We start from the raw sequence: 19,428 nt of genomic DNA, 5'->3' as shown, positions 1-19,428 counted from the left end.
GTCCTCGAAACATAGAAGCTGGCATGGTAACCAACCCCGAACCCCTAGATAATTTTTCATTTTCGGCATTTGGCTATCAGTGAAGCACTAAAATATTCTTGAATAATTACATGTGTTATCTTAAGGGGGTGTTTTCGGTAGTGAAAAATTTATAAATTTTTATTTTTGGTTAAAAGTTGTTAGGTATTTTCGGTAGTGAACAAGTTGTTGAGAAATGTCAAGTTATTTCCGGTAGTGAATAAGTTGTTGATAGATTTGTGAGTAAACTTACTGTAGCAAAAATAGTTTTTGATGACAACATTTTTGTTAGTGAAAATAAAATAGTAAAATACTGAAACTCTTTTGTTAATGAAAATGAGATAGTAAAATGCGTTAAATTTTTAGTGTTTTTTGTTAGTAGAAACGGGACCTAAATTTCAATCTCTCGTCATCAGTGACATTGAATAATTATAAAGTGACTTCCAAGATCACTATAACAAGATTACATGCCGGATCCGGAGACTGTGCTGTGCAACATGCAGGATCCGGGGGCTGTGTTGTGCAGCCCGTGTTGCACAACAAAACGACGTCGGTCGTTTTGTTGTTGTGCTGGTCCTAATGTTTCAGCCAACAACGACTCCGTTTGGCTGCCCAAATTTCTGCAATTTCATATTATACCCACAAAACAGAACGACGGCGTTCGGCAGAGAAAAATCCGAACATCTCTCCCTAATCCCTCGTCGACTCCCTCCAAAACCATCGACTCCTGCCAAAACCATCGACTATCGACTCCTCCGCTCTCGCCAATGACTACATTCAAAGCACTTTTAGAGAGAGAATATCCATTTTCCATCTATACTATAACAGGGGGTCTTTTCCTTTTTTGACTTTGTTGGAATCCAACATCTAGAACAGAGAGATCCCAAAGCAGGAGAATTTGGAGGCTTGCATGTCATTTAATTTTAATCTTTGCGTAGCTGTGCCAGGAGCGTTCCACTTTCTTTTTAAAAAAGAAAATAATTTCAAGTTAAAAAATTATTTATTTACGAAAATAATTTTTTTTACTAATATAGATCTTATTTAATAAATCTCATTGAGATCTTTTAAATAATAAAAAAAATTAAAAAATTATTTTTTATTTTTATAATATGTAAATTCGAAATTATCTTCTTCTTAAAAAGAAAAATTTAGAAAGACAGCGGAAGGGGCTCAACCCTGCTAGTCATGCAAGCCTCCAAATTCTCCTGTTTTGGGATCTCTCTGTTCTAGATGTTGAATTCCAACAAAGTCAAAAAAGTAAAAAGAGCCCATGTTATCGTATAGATGGAAAATGCAATACTCTCTCTAAAAGTCCTTTGACTGTAGCCATTGGCGAGAGCAGAGGAGTCGATGGTTTTGGCAGGAGTAGATGGTTTTGGTGGGAGTCGACGAGGAATTAGGGAGAGATGTTCGGGTTTTTTTCTATTGAACGCCATCGTTCTGTTTTGTGGGTATAATATGAAATTGCAGAAATTTGAGTAGCCAAACGGAGCTTTTGTTGGCTGAAACATTAGAGCATGTACACTAGATTAGGTAAAATAGCATATTAGATAGTTTACATAAATAAAAACTCAAAATAAGCATTGCACCAAATTAGCAATAGCCCCTTTTAAGGTTAGGTAAAACAAATTTTGCAATAGTGCTTAGGTAAATTTACCTAAGAACTATTCACCATTTATACATTTAATATTATTTTCTCTCTTCTAGCCTCTATTTCTCTCTTGCAACAAGAAAAAGAATGAAAAGAAAAGAAGAAAAAGAAAACGAAAGTATTATTTTAATAGAGAACAAGTAAAATAAATAGTATTAGTGTAGTATTGAAAGAGATATGGGTAGTTAAAAAAAATGTGCACTGTTCACTAGCAATTTTGGCTCAATTTTTGCCTAATCTGATGTACTTGCTCTTAGAACCAACATAACAGCAAAACAATTTCGTTTTGTTGTGCAGCACGCTGTGTTGCACGGGCTGCACGCACAGCACAGTTCCCGGATCCTTGTTCCAGAAACCTTTTTAAAAAATAAGCAATTTATTTTACATTTTTAAACTAAAAAATAATGTAAATGAAAAAAAAAATTTTTTTTTTTGCACCATTTAAAATATCTCAATAAAATCTATCAAATAAGATCTATATTGCTAAAAAAATTATTTGCTTAAATACATAATTTTTGAGTTTAAAATTGTCTCTTTAAAAAATAAGCAGTTTCTACAAATCGACACAACTTTCAACCAGCCAAAATGGAAAAAGAATCTTCTCATTACTCTGCGCATTGTGTTGTACTTTACGAGATGTTTACTAGGGAAGTTTTTTTTCTTGCTTTTTGGGTTTGCGGGTAATCATATTCTAGTGCTGATTTATGGACGCTTCAGCTGGTAAAAATTCAATTTTATTGATGGTATGGGCATATGGGTGCTTTACGAAGTTGAATCGCGGCCGAGGCTGGGCATAATTAAGTCAGAAAGTCATATACAACAATTCAATCATAACATCAACATAAGGGATTAGGGAGGTTTAGCGGCGGCGGCCGCCACAACAAGATTTTTAAAAAAAACAATTATTATACGTGGAAAAAAAATTTATCCGCAACTTATATAGTCTCGCGCACTGCTATGTTTTTTTTTCCTTGTTTTTTTTTATATACTAGTCATAAATCTTCTATTTTTTTAAAAGGAGACCCAAAAAAGTATTTTAAAACTAAATTCAATGGGCCAAAGTGAAATAATATAAATGATGGTGTGTAATTAAGAAAAAAAAACTCCACATTCTAACCCTAAAATAACTTAACCTAAAAAATTAAGAGAATTTAATTACGATGCCACTTCCCAAATTTATGATGTCACTCCCAAAAGGGAATGCGGTTATCAATTTGGAAATCCATATAGGAATCTGGGGAGTGACATTATAAATTTGGAGAGTGGCATTATCGATACCCAAAATTAAAGTTAGTCTTTTTTCATACTCCATGTGCAAATGAAAAATATCATTTACTATAGTTTTTGTAATGTTATTTTAATTTTTTCGGGAGCCGATAACTATTAATATTGTAATGATTTTTTTATTTTTTTAATATACATTTCGTCATTGTTAGAGTAAAATTCTGATTCCGTCCCAAAGGCTCTCAATTTCAGACCCAAAATTGTGCCGGCCCCTAAAAGGTTGTCAAAGAGCAACATTCTTGTTTTTTTTTTTTTTCACAATAACAGATGAAAACTAGTAGTAATTGATAGGAGAAGAATGTAGACATAATAAGAGTTAAAACAAACAGTCATCTGTTCCCAAGTACGAACAATAGCCACCGCGGAGGGTAACGCTCCCAAGTTCTGGACCAAAAATGCTGAAGGTACTGACCACATGGGTACAAATGGTGTGTGGGGCCAAAGAGTGAGTCCCACAAAGTTGATCCTATCCGTTGATAAATTTTAAAATAACTTTTTGAGTAGTCTTGCAAAAAATTAACCAAATTTTGGCTAAATTAAATAATAGATCGAGGTTGTTTGTGAGACTACTCAAAAATCAACCAAAAGCAGCTCAATTGGTAAATTTTTTATTTGAGAGTTTGTTTTTTTAAATTTGAGGTAGTTTTTTTAAAATTAAAAGTAGATAGTTGTTCATAAGTCATCGCTTCCGTAGAGCAAAATGAATTTATATTTCTCATACTTTGATTTCTTTCGGTTATTAAATATATAGCAAATGCAAATCATTATCCTATTCTTGATTTTTGAGCCCAATAACCCAAAATCCTAACTCTGCTGCTGATTTCTTTAATGACACCGCATAAAATTGTGGACACAAACAAGATTAGATCAAATCACATATCATTTGATTCATTCAACAATATAAATGAATCCTTGTAATCTATTATCTCATGGTTTTTTCTTTACACACAAGTGTAAAGAAAAATGAAGCAAAGAGGAAAAACTAGATCAAGTGGCATCCACACAAAAACAAATAAAGTTAATTGGGAGACCAATCCTTGCACAAGCAACAAAATGAATATTATTTAACGCCTTGTTTGGATAACGTTTTAAAAAAAATTCTCAACTCAAAAAACAACCATTATCCTTACTTTCAATCGTTACTCACCCCTATCTACAATTATTATTCTCTCCTTGGCCAAATAAAGTTAAGTGGTTTTTTTTTTTTTTGCATTGGAAGAAAATGTAGTTGAGGCCAAAACTCTTTCATGTGTGAGGTCCTGAATGTTCATTTGTCAGTTTAGGCCTCCTTTGTGGTTATTTTCCTCTCTTCTTGGCGGTGGCTACCCATTTTCGACGTATAATTTTTGTATCAATGAAATCACCTCTAAACTTTGAAAAAAAGAAAAAAGTTAAATCGTGACTCCGTCATTACTTTTGAACATGAACTTAATTTCCTAATTTCTAGGGGAAACTAACTTTGGAAAGTGACAAATTAAAAGTCAAATTATCTACCAAATTGTATTTTAACCAACTGATGAAGCTTCCATAAACCACTACTAGTCAAACTTGTTTTTAACAATGATTACACTAACCAAAACGCTCTGAAATAGTAAACAATTGATGCACGTATTTCACAAAATCACCACAAGATTCGATTTTTTTTTTTCCAAAAAGAAAAAAGAATAACCAGTATCATTGATAGTCACCGAAAAATAAACGAAGAGCACATTTATTCTTTATCTAAAGCGTGGATAACTGCAACGGCGATCAACGACAAACATTTGTAAACCACAAGATTCGTTCACACGTGTTCTGTTTTGATCGTTGAGAAAAGATGTCGTTTTTTATTTATTTTTAAGCATTATGGGTTGAAAATTGATTTTCGCGCAACACTTTTTACTAATGGCGCTCCAATTTTAACGTAATTTCATGAACAAAGTAGAGCGTCATCAAAAAAGTGGAGCGCGAATATCAATTTCCTTATGAGTTTCTCATTACCAATCTTGAGGCCACCGGAAGTGGCACGGGGATGCAAGTATCAAATTCAAAATCTACAAAATCAAAAAGGAAATCCTGTAGTGCATGGCCCTGCAAGGCACCCTGTAGGGCGCACACGGGCCAACAATTGTGATAATGAATGGTTGAGATATAATTTTTAATTATGACCTGTAAGAATTATTACCGGTCATAATTAATTTTTAATGTGAACCGTTGATTGATGAAATCGACGACTGTGTGCCGCCCTATACATGCACGAGGAATGCTACGCTTACAATATAACATTACAACATGTATACAACATGCTGACGTGGCGACGTGGCACTGGTTCCCACCAACTTAACTCCAATGCCAAAACCCAATGTATACATGATGTAGTGCACTACACGGGTGCACTACAGCACCCCGGGATCCTTAATCATAGCAAGGAAGACTAAGAAAAGTAAAATACTAAAGAAAGGGAAAAATCTAAATTCCACACCGACAGTAGAAAAAATACCATCAAAATTCGACTTCCACACGAATTACATGTGCTTTCGGCCTCCTATACGTTACATTGGTCCCACGGAATTCACTTTGTCAATGGTATTATGCTTTTGAAGTCCGTAGCTGACAATGGATACATATTGCTTATTTACTACCGAGAGCCCCACGAGATCCGCTTCGTCAGTGGTATTAGAGCATCTCCAATCTAACACCCTCCAAATCTCTATTTGAGAGGATCAAATTAATCTATTTTATTTGAAAAGTAGATTTATAGGATTGTACTATTTATCTCAACTCCAACCCAACACTCTATTTCTCAACTCCAACACATATTTGGAGGAGATCCTCTATTTTTTCCTTCATCCTCTATATTTAGAGGATCAAAGTTCATCCTCTCAAATAGAGGAGAGTTTTAGAGGATGGGTTGGAGAATGTTTTTCCTCCAAAATGGAGAAATGAAGTATGGGTTGGAGATGCTCTTAAAGCTTCTCAATAAATTAACCTTACAATTATCCAAATTTAATTTCTTTTGATGTCCGGAAACAACGATGGTAGTATCACTTTCTCGCTTTCATTATGTGTAGAAATTTTGAAACGGAGGGAGTAAATAAACCCCAAGTTTTGGCTTGGTCGCCGGAACGAAGACTAAGGGTTTGCTTCATTTTAGATTTGAAATTGTTTAATTAGATGCAATAAATTTTTTTTGGATCCAATCCATACGAGATTTCATCTCAATTTGAATCGGACCGTTGTTAACAAAGAGTGATGACGTCCAAATCTCGTTCAGTTGCTCATACTCAAGGTTCATGAGAAAAGGGTTATTAGAAGGCCATAGCCCGTTCAAGAAACCTTCTTAAAAAATAAGCAGTTTATTTCACGTTTTTAAACTCGAAAATAATATAAATGGAAAATAAATTTTCAATTTACTTTACACCGTTTAAAAGATCTCTATCAAACATAATCCATATTGGTAGAAAAATTATTTGTTTAAATATATTATTTTTGAGCTTGAAATTACCTTCTTAAAAATTTGGAACGGAGAGACTCTAGGGTTCGCGTCAGCGAAAATTATTCAATACTCCTAGAGTATATAAATAGTATACTCTATTCCCTTACATAATATATGGGACCCACACAGGGGACACATGTGGGACCCACATGTTATGTGAGAGGATGGAGTATAATGTTCATATACTTTGAGAGTATTGAATAATTACTCTCGTGTCTGGAACCCTCCAATTATCTGATGATCTAGTCAAAAATCGGTAAGAGAACTATGGTTCATGAAAAGGAAAAACAAGGTAGAAGATGAAGTTATCCACCAAAAATACTTTTTAAGCCCGCCTTGTTTATCAGGAATCGAGCCAAGTCAAGCACTTAACAAGCTGAACCGAGCCTTGAACTACTAGTAAACACTTCAGTTTCTGAAGAATTTAACAAAACCGTACACAAATCATCAAGAATCAGTAAAGAACAATCAAGAAGAGAGAGAGAGAGAGAGAGAGAGAGAGAGAGAGAGAGAGAGAGAGTAAAGAGGTCTAGAAAGAGAAAGCAAATCTAATTTTGTTTCATTTCTTTTTCGTTGATCTGTTACAATGACAGGGTCCCCAATATAACCCTCTACAACCAACTAATCAACTGATTAACCTTCCACTAATTACCACCGACACAAACTAAACACTCTTAGTTAACTAAAGTTGTTGCTGACGTGGCCTGCAAATTTTGATGAGTTGAAGTGGAGCTCGGATTCTCTGTGTCATTCTCCTTTACACTCCCCTGCAAACGCATGGGAGGGTTAGCTACCATGAGTTTGGAATTGAGAAGCTGAAACCTTGATACAGATAAAGCCTTGGTGAATATATCTGCTATTTGAGCCTCTGAATTAATATAACAGAGCACAACCTGATTATTTAACACCTACTCACGTATAAAATGGTAATCGATCTCTATGTGCTTAGTCCTAGCATGATAGACAGGATTACATGCCAAAGCAATGGCAGACTTGTTATCACACCACAGAACATGAGGTGTAGAAGAAGGGATATGCAGTTCAGAAAACAATTGTTGCAACCAAACTAAATCACTAGCTGTTTGAGCCATGACCCTATACTCAGCTTCAGTGGATGACCTAGCCACTGTGTGCTGCTTCTTAGCACACCAAGAGACTAAATTATGACCCATGAACACACCATAACCTGTTGTGGATCTCCTAACAACAGGATCCCCTGCCCAATCAGCATCTGCAAAGGCTGTGAGGGTGAAAGGGCCTTGAACAAAATGAAGTCCATGAGAGATGGATCCTTTGATGTATCGAAGGATACGTTTGACTGCCATGAAGTGACTAAGTTTGGGTGCATGCATATGTTGACAGGCCACATTAACAGAAAAGCAACTTCTGGCCTTGTCAAAGTCAAGTATTGTAAAGAACCCACCAAAGTCCTATATAAAGACACATCTTGCAAAGGATAATCACAGTCTGGTATCCCAGGCTTGACAGAGGCAGGAGAATTAGAACCTTTACAGTCAGTCATCCCAGCTTTAGTAAGAAGTTCAGTTGCATACTTGGACTGAGAAAGGAAAATATCAGAAGAAGAAGTAGTAATCTGAATACCCATAAAATAATGGAGAGTCCCCAAGTCCTTCATAACAAACCGTTGCCTAAGCTTGTGAATAAGAGATGTGATGTAAGAAGAATCACTTCCGGTGATGACTATGTCATCCACATAAATCAAAACCAAAGTAAGATGTTGACCTTGAGACGAAATAAAGAGAGATGTATCTGCCTTGCTGGACTGAAAACCAAGTTGAACAAAATAGCCAGAAAACATAGATTACCAAGCCCTAGGTGCTTGTCGAAGACCATAAAGAGCTTTGGTCAATTTATACACATAATCAGGATGAACAGAATCCTTGTACCTTAGTGGTTGTTTCATGTATACATCTTCTGAAATGACACCATGCAAGAAGGCATTGGAAACATCTAGCTGTCTAAGAGACCAATTATGATGCACAGCAAGACTAAGTATAACGCGTAGAGTGGGTTGTTTAATGACAGGGCTGAATGTGTCCGTGAAATCCATACCTTCAGTTTGTTGATTGCCATTAGCTACAAGCCTAGCTTTGTACCGTGCCACAGTGCCATCAGAGTGTTTCTTGATCTTAAAAATCCATTGACACCCTATGACATGCCCATGAGAGGGTGGAGGAACAAGAACCCAAGTACCTTGTTTCATTAAAGCCTCATACTCCTCTGCCATAGCCTTTTGCCAGACATAATGACATATAGCGTCAGAGAATTGGGCAGGTTCAGTAAGAGGAAGGGAGGAAGAAGCAGAAGTAAGCAAAGTGAGAGGCTGTTTAGGCTTATATATGCCATTTTGAGACCTGGTTCTCATAGAGTGAGAAGGACCCAATGGTGGAACAAAAACAGAAGAAGAAGGTGCACTCAAAGAGGTAAAAGCTGAAGTAGAAGTAGGAGCTGAAGCAAAAGTAGCTGAGGGAGCTAAATCAGAACTAATAGGGATAGTAATAGGAACAGAATCAAATACAGGTATAGAAGTAGGAATATTATGAATGGGAATAGATGGAACAGGTGAAGGAGGATTAACAAAGACAAGAATTTTTGAAAAACTAGTAAGAGGAACAGAAAAAGTAGAAAGAGAAGTCTCAGAATCTAAGGAAAGAGAAGAATGAGAAGTAAGAGAAGGATAAGGAAAATGATTCTCCACCCAAATTAATTGCTTCCATTATCGGAAGAAAAGAAATATGAAATTAGTTATGCTCTGCAGGTTCTGCAATTTGTAAAATTTGACATTTTGCCCAACTTCAGCATTTTGGCCCTTTTCTCTTCTTTTTCCCCCCCTACTATAGGTCAAATTAAACTTCATCATCCATTCATCTCAGAGAGAGAAATTGACCAGAGAAATAGGTCTAATTACTCAATAGTCCGGTAGCACCGTCACGTGGTAGTCCGGATCACTCAAACAACACACATTCTTGTATGGAACCATATACATGGTTCTGATGTGATCCGAAGCACCATGCCCGAACTATTGAATAAGTACCCGTACACGTACTAGTACAAGCCAAACTGCAATAAAAATTTGGGACGAAGTGCAAAAGAGAAAAAGGCTATAAAACCAAGCTAAGCTGTAACAAGGGACTATGATAATTTCGTTTATTTGATAATTGGTGTGAAGCCTCCTTGTCCTGTTGTCCCATGTTTTTCAGCTTTAAACATAATTGAAAGGCAATAAAGCAAAGTAGAAAAAATAGATCAAATGGCATCCAAATACAAAACAATAGATTTAGGAGGTCAATGATCCTTCATTATTTATCACTTGAACAAGATCTCTAGAAGATTAATCTTTGACTACAAACTGAAAGTGATTAACAAAAAAGCTATAAATTGAACAGAACATGATCCGAAGATGTGAACTTTCGAGAACAGCTGCTGGGCCTAAGGCCTTGTAGAATCCACGACCTTGAAGCTGCAAAACATCATCAACCATAATGAAGAATGTGTTAGACCCCTGAATATAGACTGCATAATTACTTAACGGTGCCTTAAAGAAGTGAAGATGAGCTTCAATATGCACTCATATTCCATAGTGTTATATTTGTTTTGTGATAATTCATGGTTTCTGAAGCAGCTCATAAGCGGTCGACTATCTTGTTGGGGACCAAGCTCGTCTTTCATTAGTAGGGGCTCATTTAAAGTCGGGATCCTTGTTGCAATATACTTCCCAACGAATTTTTTTATTTTTTTTTTATGACGAAGGAACCACCCCACATGAGGATCACTAATTGAACCCAAAATTAATAGAGCGTAAATTTCTAAACTATCCAAAGCAAACCACCGCCCTGACCCGTAAGGTAGTTCGAACCCTACCCAAAGCTAGGCAAGGGCCCTCCAATTGGGCAAGCCCACCAGCGGTTCCCCAATGATTGTTTGATTTTGATCTATATAAGGTACGTTGGTATGATGAGACTATAGGAGAATAATATAATTACTCTCATAATTAAGATATGCAAAATTTTGGGGTAATTATTCAATAATTCAGGAGTAAAATCTTGGAGTAATTATTTAATAATTCGGGAGTACCGCCACGAGGTACTCCGGACAACTTTACAATCACATATTCATGTGAGATTCATATACTCAGTGGTAGATCCTATAGGAATGTGTGATTGTAAAGTGGTCTTATGTACCACGTGATGGTACTCCCAAACTATTGTATATATAATTTCACCTTTTTATGTCATCTGATCAATTCAGTTCATCGTGTTGAGTTGTAAATTAATTTTACCTTGTCTTGAGATTTTCCACTCTTGATCACCATTGACAGCCCAAAAGAAGTACCCCCGAAGCTTAAGGGTCTGGGCATACCCTATCTTTACCGTCGTCGACCTAACATCATCGTACCCAATCCACGACGTTCCCGCATAGGAATTCGTGGACACTGTTTCCATGTCAAACACCACCGTGGCGTTATTCTCCCGATTGAACGTCTCCACCTGCGAATAAGTCATAGTCCCGTCGTTTCCCGGGCCCAAGCCGACACCGGGCGCTCCTATGCCGTTCACTTTAGGGTCCTTGAGCTTCCAAGTCCGCCCGTATAACGGCAGGCCCATGACCAGCTTGCTTCGAGGGAGCCCGGCATTGATCCATGACTGGAGCCCATAACTCGTCGATACGTTGCTTTTTGGGTCGAACAACGCGGCATGGGCCCCCGTCGCAGTAGTGTCCCACGACCCATGGTAGTCATAGCACATCGCATTGACAAAGTCCAAGTTTTTGCTAATCGAGGCCACCGGGAACGACCGGACGACCGGCCCGAGGAAGAATTCCACAGAGAAGTACATTGCCGCGGTGAGCAAGAGTGGGCTCCGGCCCGTCGCCTTGGCGTCCTTTTGGACCGCAGCCCGCCATTCGTCGAGCAAGTAGCCCAAATTCTCCATGTCTTTCGCGTCTTGAGGGAACTCCCAATCAAGATCGACGCCGTCAAATCCGTACTTCCTCGCCACTTCGATGGACGAGTCGATGAAACTCTTGCGCGAGGAAGCACTCGATGCCATCCGTGAAAAGATATCCGGGCCTTCGCCTCCCCCGCCGACCGAGAAAAGCGTCTTGGCCGGCGGGTTCTTCTTGCGAATCGTGGACGTAAAATTCAACAGTGTCGGAGCCTTAGAACTCGAGACCTCAAATCTAAAAGTGACGTTACTGGGTACAAGAAAAGCGTAGTAGAGGTGGGTGAACAGCCTCGTGTCGATGGCTGAGGGCGGGAAAGTGGAGGCGGCCCATGAAGGCCAATAAGCCCCTTTGACCGCCTGAGAAGAAGATGGCCTCCCAGCCATACCACAATTTGCGGTGATGGACAATAACAAAAGAACATAGAGGTGATAGTAATCTTTTAGACCTGCCATTGCTTTCTCTGCGTGGATAGCCAATATTTCACTCCCCCAAATGGTCTTGGGATATTTGTAAGCAAGTGTATGAGATATCAAACCTCAGTAATTCGACAGGGAAAGATGGGAATGCTTGCTTTTTTATCTTTACTTTTGGAGGCTGCATTATTATCTGTGGTCCACGGCCCACGGGGTTCAGATTCTATAATTGGATGAATTGGGTCCACCAAATTTTGGAAGGGAGAATACCGTTCAAATTTAGACCTTCTATTGCCGCAATTATTGATTTGGATTTGCTTCGGTACTTTTATCGGTAAGAGTTTTTGAGCAAATTCAGACAATTGAATATATAGTCTAGATTTGTACAGTCTAGTCTAGTTTAAAATTTGGAGCGGAGAGGATCCGATCCCATAATTGGGAGAAATTTTTCGATACTGGGCGGGCACCAACCCGAATAGCCCATCCGAACCGTCCAAAAGTGTGTTGGACGGCCTAGGTTAAAACTCTCTCTCTTCTCTTTCTCTCTCCATATTCGAGTTATTCAAAACCGAAATGGACGGTCCGAATGTGCCGAATGGGCACCACGTGGTACCCACTCTACATTAAAAAATTTGTCCAGAGACAATGGTAGGAAGAAAATTCTGACTTGACTAGGGTGATGGGTTAGGTAGTGTAGTTTAATGTTCCTGTATATTTCTAGAAGGGAAAAATTTTAAAATACCTCCCAACTTTTACTCGAAATTTTAATTAGACTCTCAATCTTTTAAAAAAATCAATTTTACTTCCAACATTATTTTCCATTAATCGAAACGCTCTCTTCCGTCCGAATGACTAATGGATTTCGTTAAAGGCTCCATTAAATAGCATCCCGATCGAATTTCGATAATCCGAGCTGCTCAATTTGATCAGAACATGATTCTAAGGGCACTTGCTTGAAAATCAGCAAAAAAAATGACTGGAAAGGGTTTCATCTAAACAGTTTTTTATTGAACAGTTTAATAAATAAACTGCTCAAACTAAGCCCTTTCTGGTCATTTTTTCTGTTGATTTCTCACTGGTACTCTTAAAATTATATTCTAATCACATTGAGCTGCTTAGATCATTGATATTCAATCGAAAAAGGGGAGGTGCGGACCGAAGCAAAATCTGGACGTCCTGACTTGAACAAAATCTGGATCGGTCCCCAACTCCACTTTCTTAATTGAATTTCGATGATCCGAACCGCTCAATATGATTAAAACGTGATTTTAAGGGTATCCGCGAGAAAATAACAAAAAAAATTATCGAAAAGAGTTTGATTTGAGTAGTTTTTTATTGAACTATTCAATAAAAAAATTGTTCAGATGATATCTTTCCCGATCATTTTTTTGCCAATTTCTTGTGAGTACCTTTAAATTCACGTTCTGAACACATTAAGTGGCTCGGATCATTAAAATTCGATCGGAAAAGGGGAGGTGCGGACTGAAGCAAAATCTGGATATCCTGACTTGAACAAAATCCGGATCAATCCGCACCTCCCCTTTTCCAATCGAATTTTGATAATTCGAGCCGCTCAATATATTCAAAACGTGATTTTAATGGTAAGTGTGAGAAATCAGCAAAAAAAAGATTGGGATGGGCTTAATTTGATCAATTTTTTATTAAACTGTTCAGATAAAACCCTTCCCAATCATTTTATTGCTAATTTTGTGAGAATACCATTAAAATCACATTCTGAACACATTGAACTGCTTGGATCATTGAAATTCTATCGGGACACTATTAAACGGAGCCTTTAATGAAATCCGATAGTCATTTGGATGGAAGGGGGCGTTTTGATTGACGGAAGATAATGTTTGGAGTAAAATTGATTGTTTTAAAAGATTGAAAGTATTAATTGAAATTTAGAGTAAAGATTGGGAGATATTTTGAAATTTTCCTTTCTAGAAAGCCGGACAATGGGACCTGTTCAACGTGGTGATCTTGTCAATTTCAACTTCAGGAAATGGCACATCCGCATGTGGATAATGGAGGGGTAGACCACCAGGCACTAGTGAGAATGGCCACTACTCAGCATCTCGAACCCATTAGTCAAAAAAGTCATTTTTGCAAAAAAATCACGCACGGCCAGGCATACATTTTGTTTTAACACAACGTAGAAATTTTATATCCATCTCAAAATTAATTGACAATAAGTGGAGATGTCTCAAATGTTATTAAGTGATCACTCATTCCACTCTCAAGCAACGTGAGATTTTATTTTCTTAACATCCCCCTCCCGTGCAGCCATATTTGAAGTCTGTTATGTGTGGCCACTTTTGGGTCCTTCATCGTGCAACCTTTTTGCTAGTTTGTCATCGTGGAGTGTGGATTGTAAATTTTTAAAATGTCAAGTGGAATGGGCCACGCTCTGATACCATGTAGAAACTTTATGTCCATCTCAAAACCAATTGGCAATTAGTAGAGAGGTCCCAAATATTATTAAGTGATCACCCATTCCACTCCCAAGTAATGTGAAATTTTATTTCCTTAACAACTTCGATAGCTACATTTATCCAACCTAGGGAGGCGAGAAAAAATTGCGCTGAGGTTCCAGATTACCTGTTCTCGGCTCTACGAAAGACAAACTCGACCTCATATCATGTATGGGTGGATGACAAGTCCGATTTGACTAGGTGGATGGAAAAATGGAAACACGAAACAAGAATGGTATAGTTTTGAGCTTTGATTAGGATAAGTAGAGAGTAGTGTTGGAGCGGGGCCAAAACACCGGACCCGAATAATTGTAAAACCATCAAGTCAGCTTTGAAAATTCGGGTTTAGCTATTAAGGAGAAGTGAGATCGTGGAACTTTGGACTCCTATCATGAGTCCTCGAAACATAGAAGCTGTCGTGGTAACCCCCGAACCTCTTTCGGCATATGGCTAACAGTGAAGCACTAAAATAATCTTGAATATTCGCATGCGTTATCTTAGGGGGTGTTTTTAGTAGTGAAAAATATATAAATTTTGATTTGTGGTTAAAAAATTATTAAGTGTTTCATGTAGTGAATAAGTTGTTAATAGGTTTGTGAGTAGAGTTACTGTAACAAAAAGAGTTTTTGTTGACAATATTTTTGTTAGTGAAAACGAGATGGTAAAATGCTGAGATTCTTTTGTTAGTAATAATGAGATAGTAAAATGCGTTAAATTTTTAGTGTTTTTTGTTAATGGAAACAGGGCTTAAATTTCAATCTCTCGTCATCAGTGACATTGAATAATTATAAAGTGACTTCCAAGATCACTATAACGAGATTACAAGCTTGTTCCAGAAACCTTCTTAAAAAAATAAACAACTTATTTTACATTTTCAAACTGCAAAATAATGTAAATGAAACATAAATTTTCAATTTTTTTTGCACCGTGTAGAATATCCTAATGAGATCTATCAAACAAGATCCATATTGCTAGAAAAATTATTTGCTTAAATACATGATTTTTGAGCTTGAAATTGTCTTTTTAAAAAATAAGCAGTTTATTGGAGTTCTAGAACAGGGAGACTCTAGGGTTCGCGTCAGCAAAAATTATTCAATACTCCCGGAGTATATGAATAGTATATTCATTCCTCTCACATAACATATGGGGCACACACATGGGACACATGTGGGACCCACATATTATGTGATAAGATGGAATATAATGTTCATATACTTTGGGAGTATTGAATAATTACTCCCGTGTCAAGAACCCTCCAATCATCCGATGATCTAGTCAGAAATCGGTAAGAGACCTACGATTCATGGAAAGGAAAAACAAGGTACAAGATGAAGTTACCCACCAAAAATACTCCTTCCGTCCCATAATATTTGTCCGGTCCGCAAAACGAGGACTACAAAATAATGCATTTCTTTCGAGAAAAAATTTAAATTTTTTTCATAAGTTAAAAGAACTCGTCGAGATCTAGTAAATTGTTGAATTTTTTTTCAACTTTTCTCACAAAAATAGTATTATTTTTACGTCTCTGTTTTACGGACCGGACAAATATTATGGGACGGAGGGAATGCTTTTTAAGCTCGCCTTGTTTATCAGGAATTGAGCCAAGTTAAGCACTTAACAAGCTGAGCTGTGCCTCGAACTACTAGCAAACACCTCAGTTTCAACCCAAGTAAATTGCTTCCATTATCGGAAGAAAAGAAAATTAGTTATGCTCTGCAGGTTCTGCAATTTGTAAAATTTGACATTTTGCCCAACTTCAGCATTTTGGCCCTTTTCTGTTTTGTTTTTTCTTTTTTCTTTTTCCTGCTATAGGTCAAACTTCATCATCCATTCATCTCAGTTAGAGAAATTGACCATACAAGTAGGTCTAATTACTCAACAGTCCGACAGCACCGTTACGTGATAGTCCGAATCACTCGAACAACACACATTCTTGTATGGAACCATATACATAGTTTTGATGTGATCCGGAGCACCATGTCCGAACTATTGAATAAGGAGTACTGCTATGGGTACCGACGGTACCCATAGGGAAAATGCACCGACGGCCACCGGATGGCCGTCTCCGGTCACCGGACGGCCGATCCGAGCCGTCCAAAAATTTTAAAAAATAAAACCGAGTGGCCTTACGCGAGAATCAATGGCATCCGAGGTGTGTAGGGTACTTGATCCGAGCACCCATTTTTCGTGTATATTTGTATATACGTGTATATACACGAAAAAGGGGTACTCGGATCAAGTACCCTACACACCTCGGATGCCATTGATTCTCGCGTAAGGCCACTCGGTTTTATTTTTTGAAATTTTTGGACGGCTCGGATCGGCCGTCCGGTGACCGGAGACGGCCGTCCGGTGGCCGTCGGTGCATTTTCCCTATGGGTACCGTCGGTACCAATAGGATTTCTGATTGAATAAGTACCCATACGCATACTAGTACAAGCCAAACTGCAATAAAAAATTGGGTCGAAGTCCAAAAGAGAAAAAGGCTATAAAACCAAGCGATAAGCTGCAACAAGAGACTATGATAATTTCGTTTATTTAATAATTTGAGCAAAGCCTTCTTGTCCTGCATATATGTTATCCCATGTTTTTCAGCTTTATACATAATTGAAAGGCAATAAAGCAAAGTAGAAAAACAAGATCAAATGGCATCCAAATACAAACAAAAGATTTAGGAGGCCAATTAATGATCCTTAATTATTTATCACTTGAACAAGATCTAGAAGATGACTTGTCAAAAAAAAAAAAAAACAAGATCTAGAAGATTAATCTTTGACTATAAACTGAAAGTGATTCACCAAAAAGCTATAAAACTGAACAGAACATGATCAGAAGATCATGTGAACTTCCGAGAACAGCAGCTCAGCTGGGCTAGCTTATAGAATCCACGACCTTGAAGCTGCAAAACATCATCAACCATAATGAAGAATGTGTTAGACCCCTGAATATATACCGCATAATTACTTAACGGTGCCCTAAAGAAGTGAAGATGAGCTTCAATATGCACTCATATTCCATAGTGTTATATTTGTTTTGTGATAATTCATGGTTTCTAAATCAGCTCATAAACGGTCGACCAACATTTTGGAGACCAAGCTCGCCTTAGATTAGTGGGGGCTCAGTTAATGACGAAGGAACCACCCCATATGAGGATCACTAATTGAACCCAATATTAATAGATCGTAAATTTCCAGACTACCCAAAGCAAACCACCGTCCCGCCCCGCTAGGTAGTTCATAGTACCAACTGCGGATAGGAGTTGAACCCTTGCTACCCAAAGCTAAGCAAGGGCCCTTCAATAGGGCAAGCCCACGAGCGGTTCCCCAATGATTGTTTGATTTTAATCTGTATAAGGTTCGTTTGTTTGATGAGACTATAGGAGAATAATATAATTACTCTCATAAAATCATGGGGTAATTATTCAATAATTCAGGAGTAAAATCTTGGAGTAATTATTCAATAATCCGAAAGTACCGTCATGAGATACTCTGGACAACTTTCCAATCACACATTCATGTGGGATCTATGTATTTAGTGGTAGATCCCATAGGAATGTGTGATTATAAAGTTGTATGGAATACCACGTGGCGGTACTCTTTGACCATTGTATAATTTCACCCTTTTATGTCATCTGATCAATTCAGTTAATTGTGTTGAGCTGTAAATTAATTTTACCTTGTCTTGAGATTTTCCACGCTTGATCACCATTGACGGCCCAAAAGAAGTACCCCCGAAGCTTAAGGGCCTGGGCATACCCTATCTTCACCGTCGTCGACCTGACATCATCGTACCCAATCCACGAAGTTCCCGCATAGGAATACGTGGATACCGTCTCCATGTCAAACACCACCGTGGCGTTCTTCTCCCGATTGAATGTCTCCACCTGCGAATAAGACATAGTCCCGTTGTTTCCCGGGCCCGGGCTTGGACCCAAACCGACACCGGGCGCTCCTATGCCGTTCACTTTGGGGTCCTTGAGCTTCCAAGTCCGCCCGTACAACGGCAGGCCCATGACCAGCTTGCTTTGAGGGAGCCCAGCTTTGATCCATGACTGGAGCCCATAACTCGTCGATACGTTGCTTTTTGGGTCGAACAACGCGGCATGGGCCCCCGTCGCAGTAGTGTCCCACGACCCATGGTAGTTGTAGCACATCGCATTGATAAAGTCCAAGTTTTTGCTAATCGAGGCCACCGGGAACGACCGGACAACCGGCCCGAGGAAGAATTCCACAGCGAAGTACGTTGCCGCGGTTAGCAAGAGTGGCCTCCGGCCCGTCACCTTGGCATCCTTTTGGACCGCAGCCCGCCATTCCTCGAGCAAGTAGCCCAAATTCTCCATGTCTTTCGCGTCTTGAGGGGACTCCCAATCAAGATCGACACCGTCAAATCCGTATTTCCTCGCCACTTCGATGGACGAGTCGATGAAACTCTTGCGCGAGGAGGCACTCGACGCCATCCGCGAAAAGATAGCCGGGCCTACGCCTCCCCCGCCGACCGAGAAAAGCGTCTTGGCCGGCGGATTCTTCTTGCGAATCGTGGACGTAAAATTCAACAGCGTCGGAGCCTTAGTACTCGAGACCTCAAACCTAAAAGTGACGTTACTGGGAACAAGAAAAGCGTAGTAGAGGTGGGTGAACAACCTCGTGTCAATGGCTGAGGGCGGGAAAACTGAGGCGGCCCATGAACGCCAATAAGCCCCTTTGACCGCCTGAGAAGAAGATGGTCTCCATCCCATACCACAGTTTGTGGTGCTGGACAAGAGGAAAATAACATAGAGGTGGTAGTAATCTTTTAGACCTGTCATTGCTTTTTCTGTGTGGATAGCCAATATTTCACGAGTGTTGCTACAGGTACCGAAATTGGGGGACCGAAATCGGACCGACGGCCGCCGGCGGGCCGTCTCCGGCCACCGGACGGCCGATCCGAGCCGTCCAAAAATTCTAAAAAAAAAAACCGAGGGGGCCCGCGCGGGAATCAACGTCATCCGAGGTGTGTAGGGTGCTTGATCGGAGCACCCCTTTTCGTGTGTATATACGCGGGAATCAACGTCATCCGAGGTGTGTAGGGTGCTTAATCGGAGCACCCCTTTTCGTGTGTATATGTGTCCCTCGGTTTTTTTTTTTAGAATTTTTGGACGGCTCGGATCGG

The 19,428-nt window shown here is 38.9% G+C and overlaps 3 protein-coding genes across 3 annotated transcripts; all 3 read right to left on the bottom strand.

Annotated features, from left to right (window-relative positions):
• Positions 1–7,102: 7,102 nt before the first annotated feature.
• LOC131326657 (uncharacterized mitochondrial protein AtMg00810-like) lies at positions 7,103–8,247 on the bottom strand. The gene is made up of 3 exons (XM_058359512.1): positions 7,615–8,247; positions 7,345–7,567; positions 7,103–7,296 (listed from the first exon to the last, which is right to left on the bottom strand). The coding sequence occupies exons 1-3, from the start codon at positions 8,245–8,247 to the stop codon at positions 7,103–7,105; spliced, it is 1,050 nt and encodes a 349-aa protein (XP_058215495.1).
• Positions 8,248–9,725: 1,478 nt separating this feature from the next.
• Positions 9,726–11,962, bottom strand: LOC131298603 (class V chitinase CHIT5b-like). Its single transcript, XM_058324086.1, has 2 exons — positions 10,729–11,962; positions 9,726–9,909 (listed from the first exon to the last, which is right to left on the bottom strand). Exons 1-2 carry the CDS (start codon positions 11,843–11,845, stop codon positions 9,821–9,823), a joined length of 1,206 nt encoding a protein of 401 aa, XP_058180069.1. The 5' UTR covers positions 11,846–11,962; the 3' UTR covers positions 9,726–9,820.
• Positions 11,963–16,800: 4,838 nt separating this feature from the next.
• Positions 16,801–19,110, bottom strand: LOC131298612 (class V chitinase CHIT5b-like). The gene is made up of 2 exons (XM_058324095.1): positions 17,956–19,110; positions 16,801–17,179 (listed from the first exon to the last, which is right to left on the bottom strand). The coding sequence occupies exons 1-2, from the start codon at positions 19,082–19,084 to the stop codon at positions 17,157–17,159; spliced, it is 1,152 nt and encodes a 383-aa protein (XP_058180078.1). The 5' UTR covers positions 19,085–19,110; the 3' UTR covers positions 16,801–17,156.
• Positions 19,111–19,428: the final 318 nt, after the last annotated feature.

The sequence above is a fragment of the Rhododendron vialii genome, chromosome 1a, assembly GCF_030253575.1.
Source record: "Rhododendron vialii isolate Sample 1 chromosome 1a, ASM3025357v1".
Taxonomy (NCBI): Eukaryota; Viridiplantae; Streptophyta; class Magnoliopsida; order Ericales; family Ericaceae; genus Rhododendron; species Rhododendron vialii.
The sequence above is the reverse complement of the archived record's forward strand: the minus strand, read 5'-3'. Positions and strand labels throughout refer to the sequence as shown.

Coding starts and splice junctions, on each gene's coding strand:
- LOC131326657 (XM_058359512.1), bottom strand. CDS start 8,247: ATGTTTTCTGGCTATTTTGTTCAACTTGGTTTTCAGTCCAGCAAGGCA. Junction 7,568..7,614: donor TGTTAGGAGATCCACAACAG/GTTATGGTGTGT, acceptor TGGTGTGCTAAG/AAGCAGCACACAGTGGCTAG. Junction 7,297..7,344: donor GATCGATTACCATTTTATAC/GTGAGTAGGTGT, acceptor ATATTAATTCAG/AGGCTCAAATAGCAGATATA.
- LOC131298603 (XM_058324086.1), bottom strand. CDS start 11,845: ATGGCAGGTCTAAAAGATTACTATCACCTCTATGTTCTTTTGTTATTG. Junction 9,910..10,728: donor GTGGAAAATCTCAAGACAAG/GTAAAATTAATT, acceptor GATGTTTTGCAG/CTTCAAGGTCGTGGATTCTA.
- LOC131298612 (XM_058324095.1), bottom strand. CDS start 19,084: ATGACAGGTCTAAAAGATTACTACCACCTCTATGTTATTTTCCTCTTG. Junction 17,180..17,955: donor GTGGAAAATCTCAAGACAAG/GTAAAATTAATT, acceptor GATGTTTTGCAG/CTTCAAGGTCGTGGATTCTA.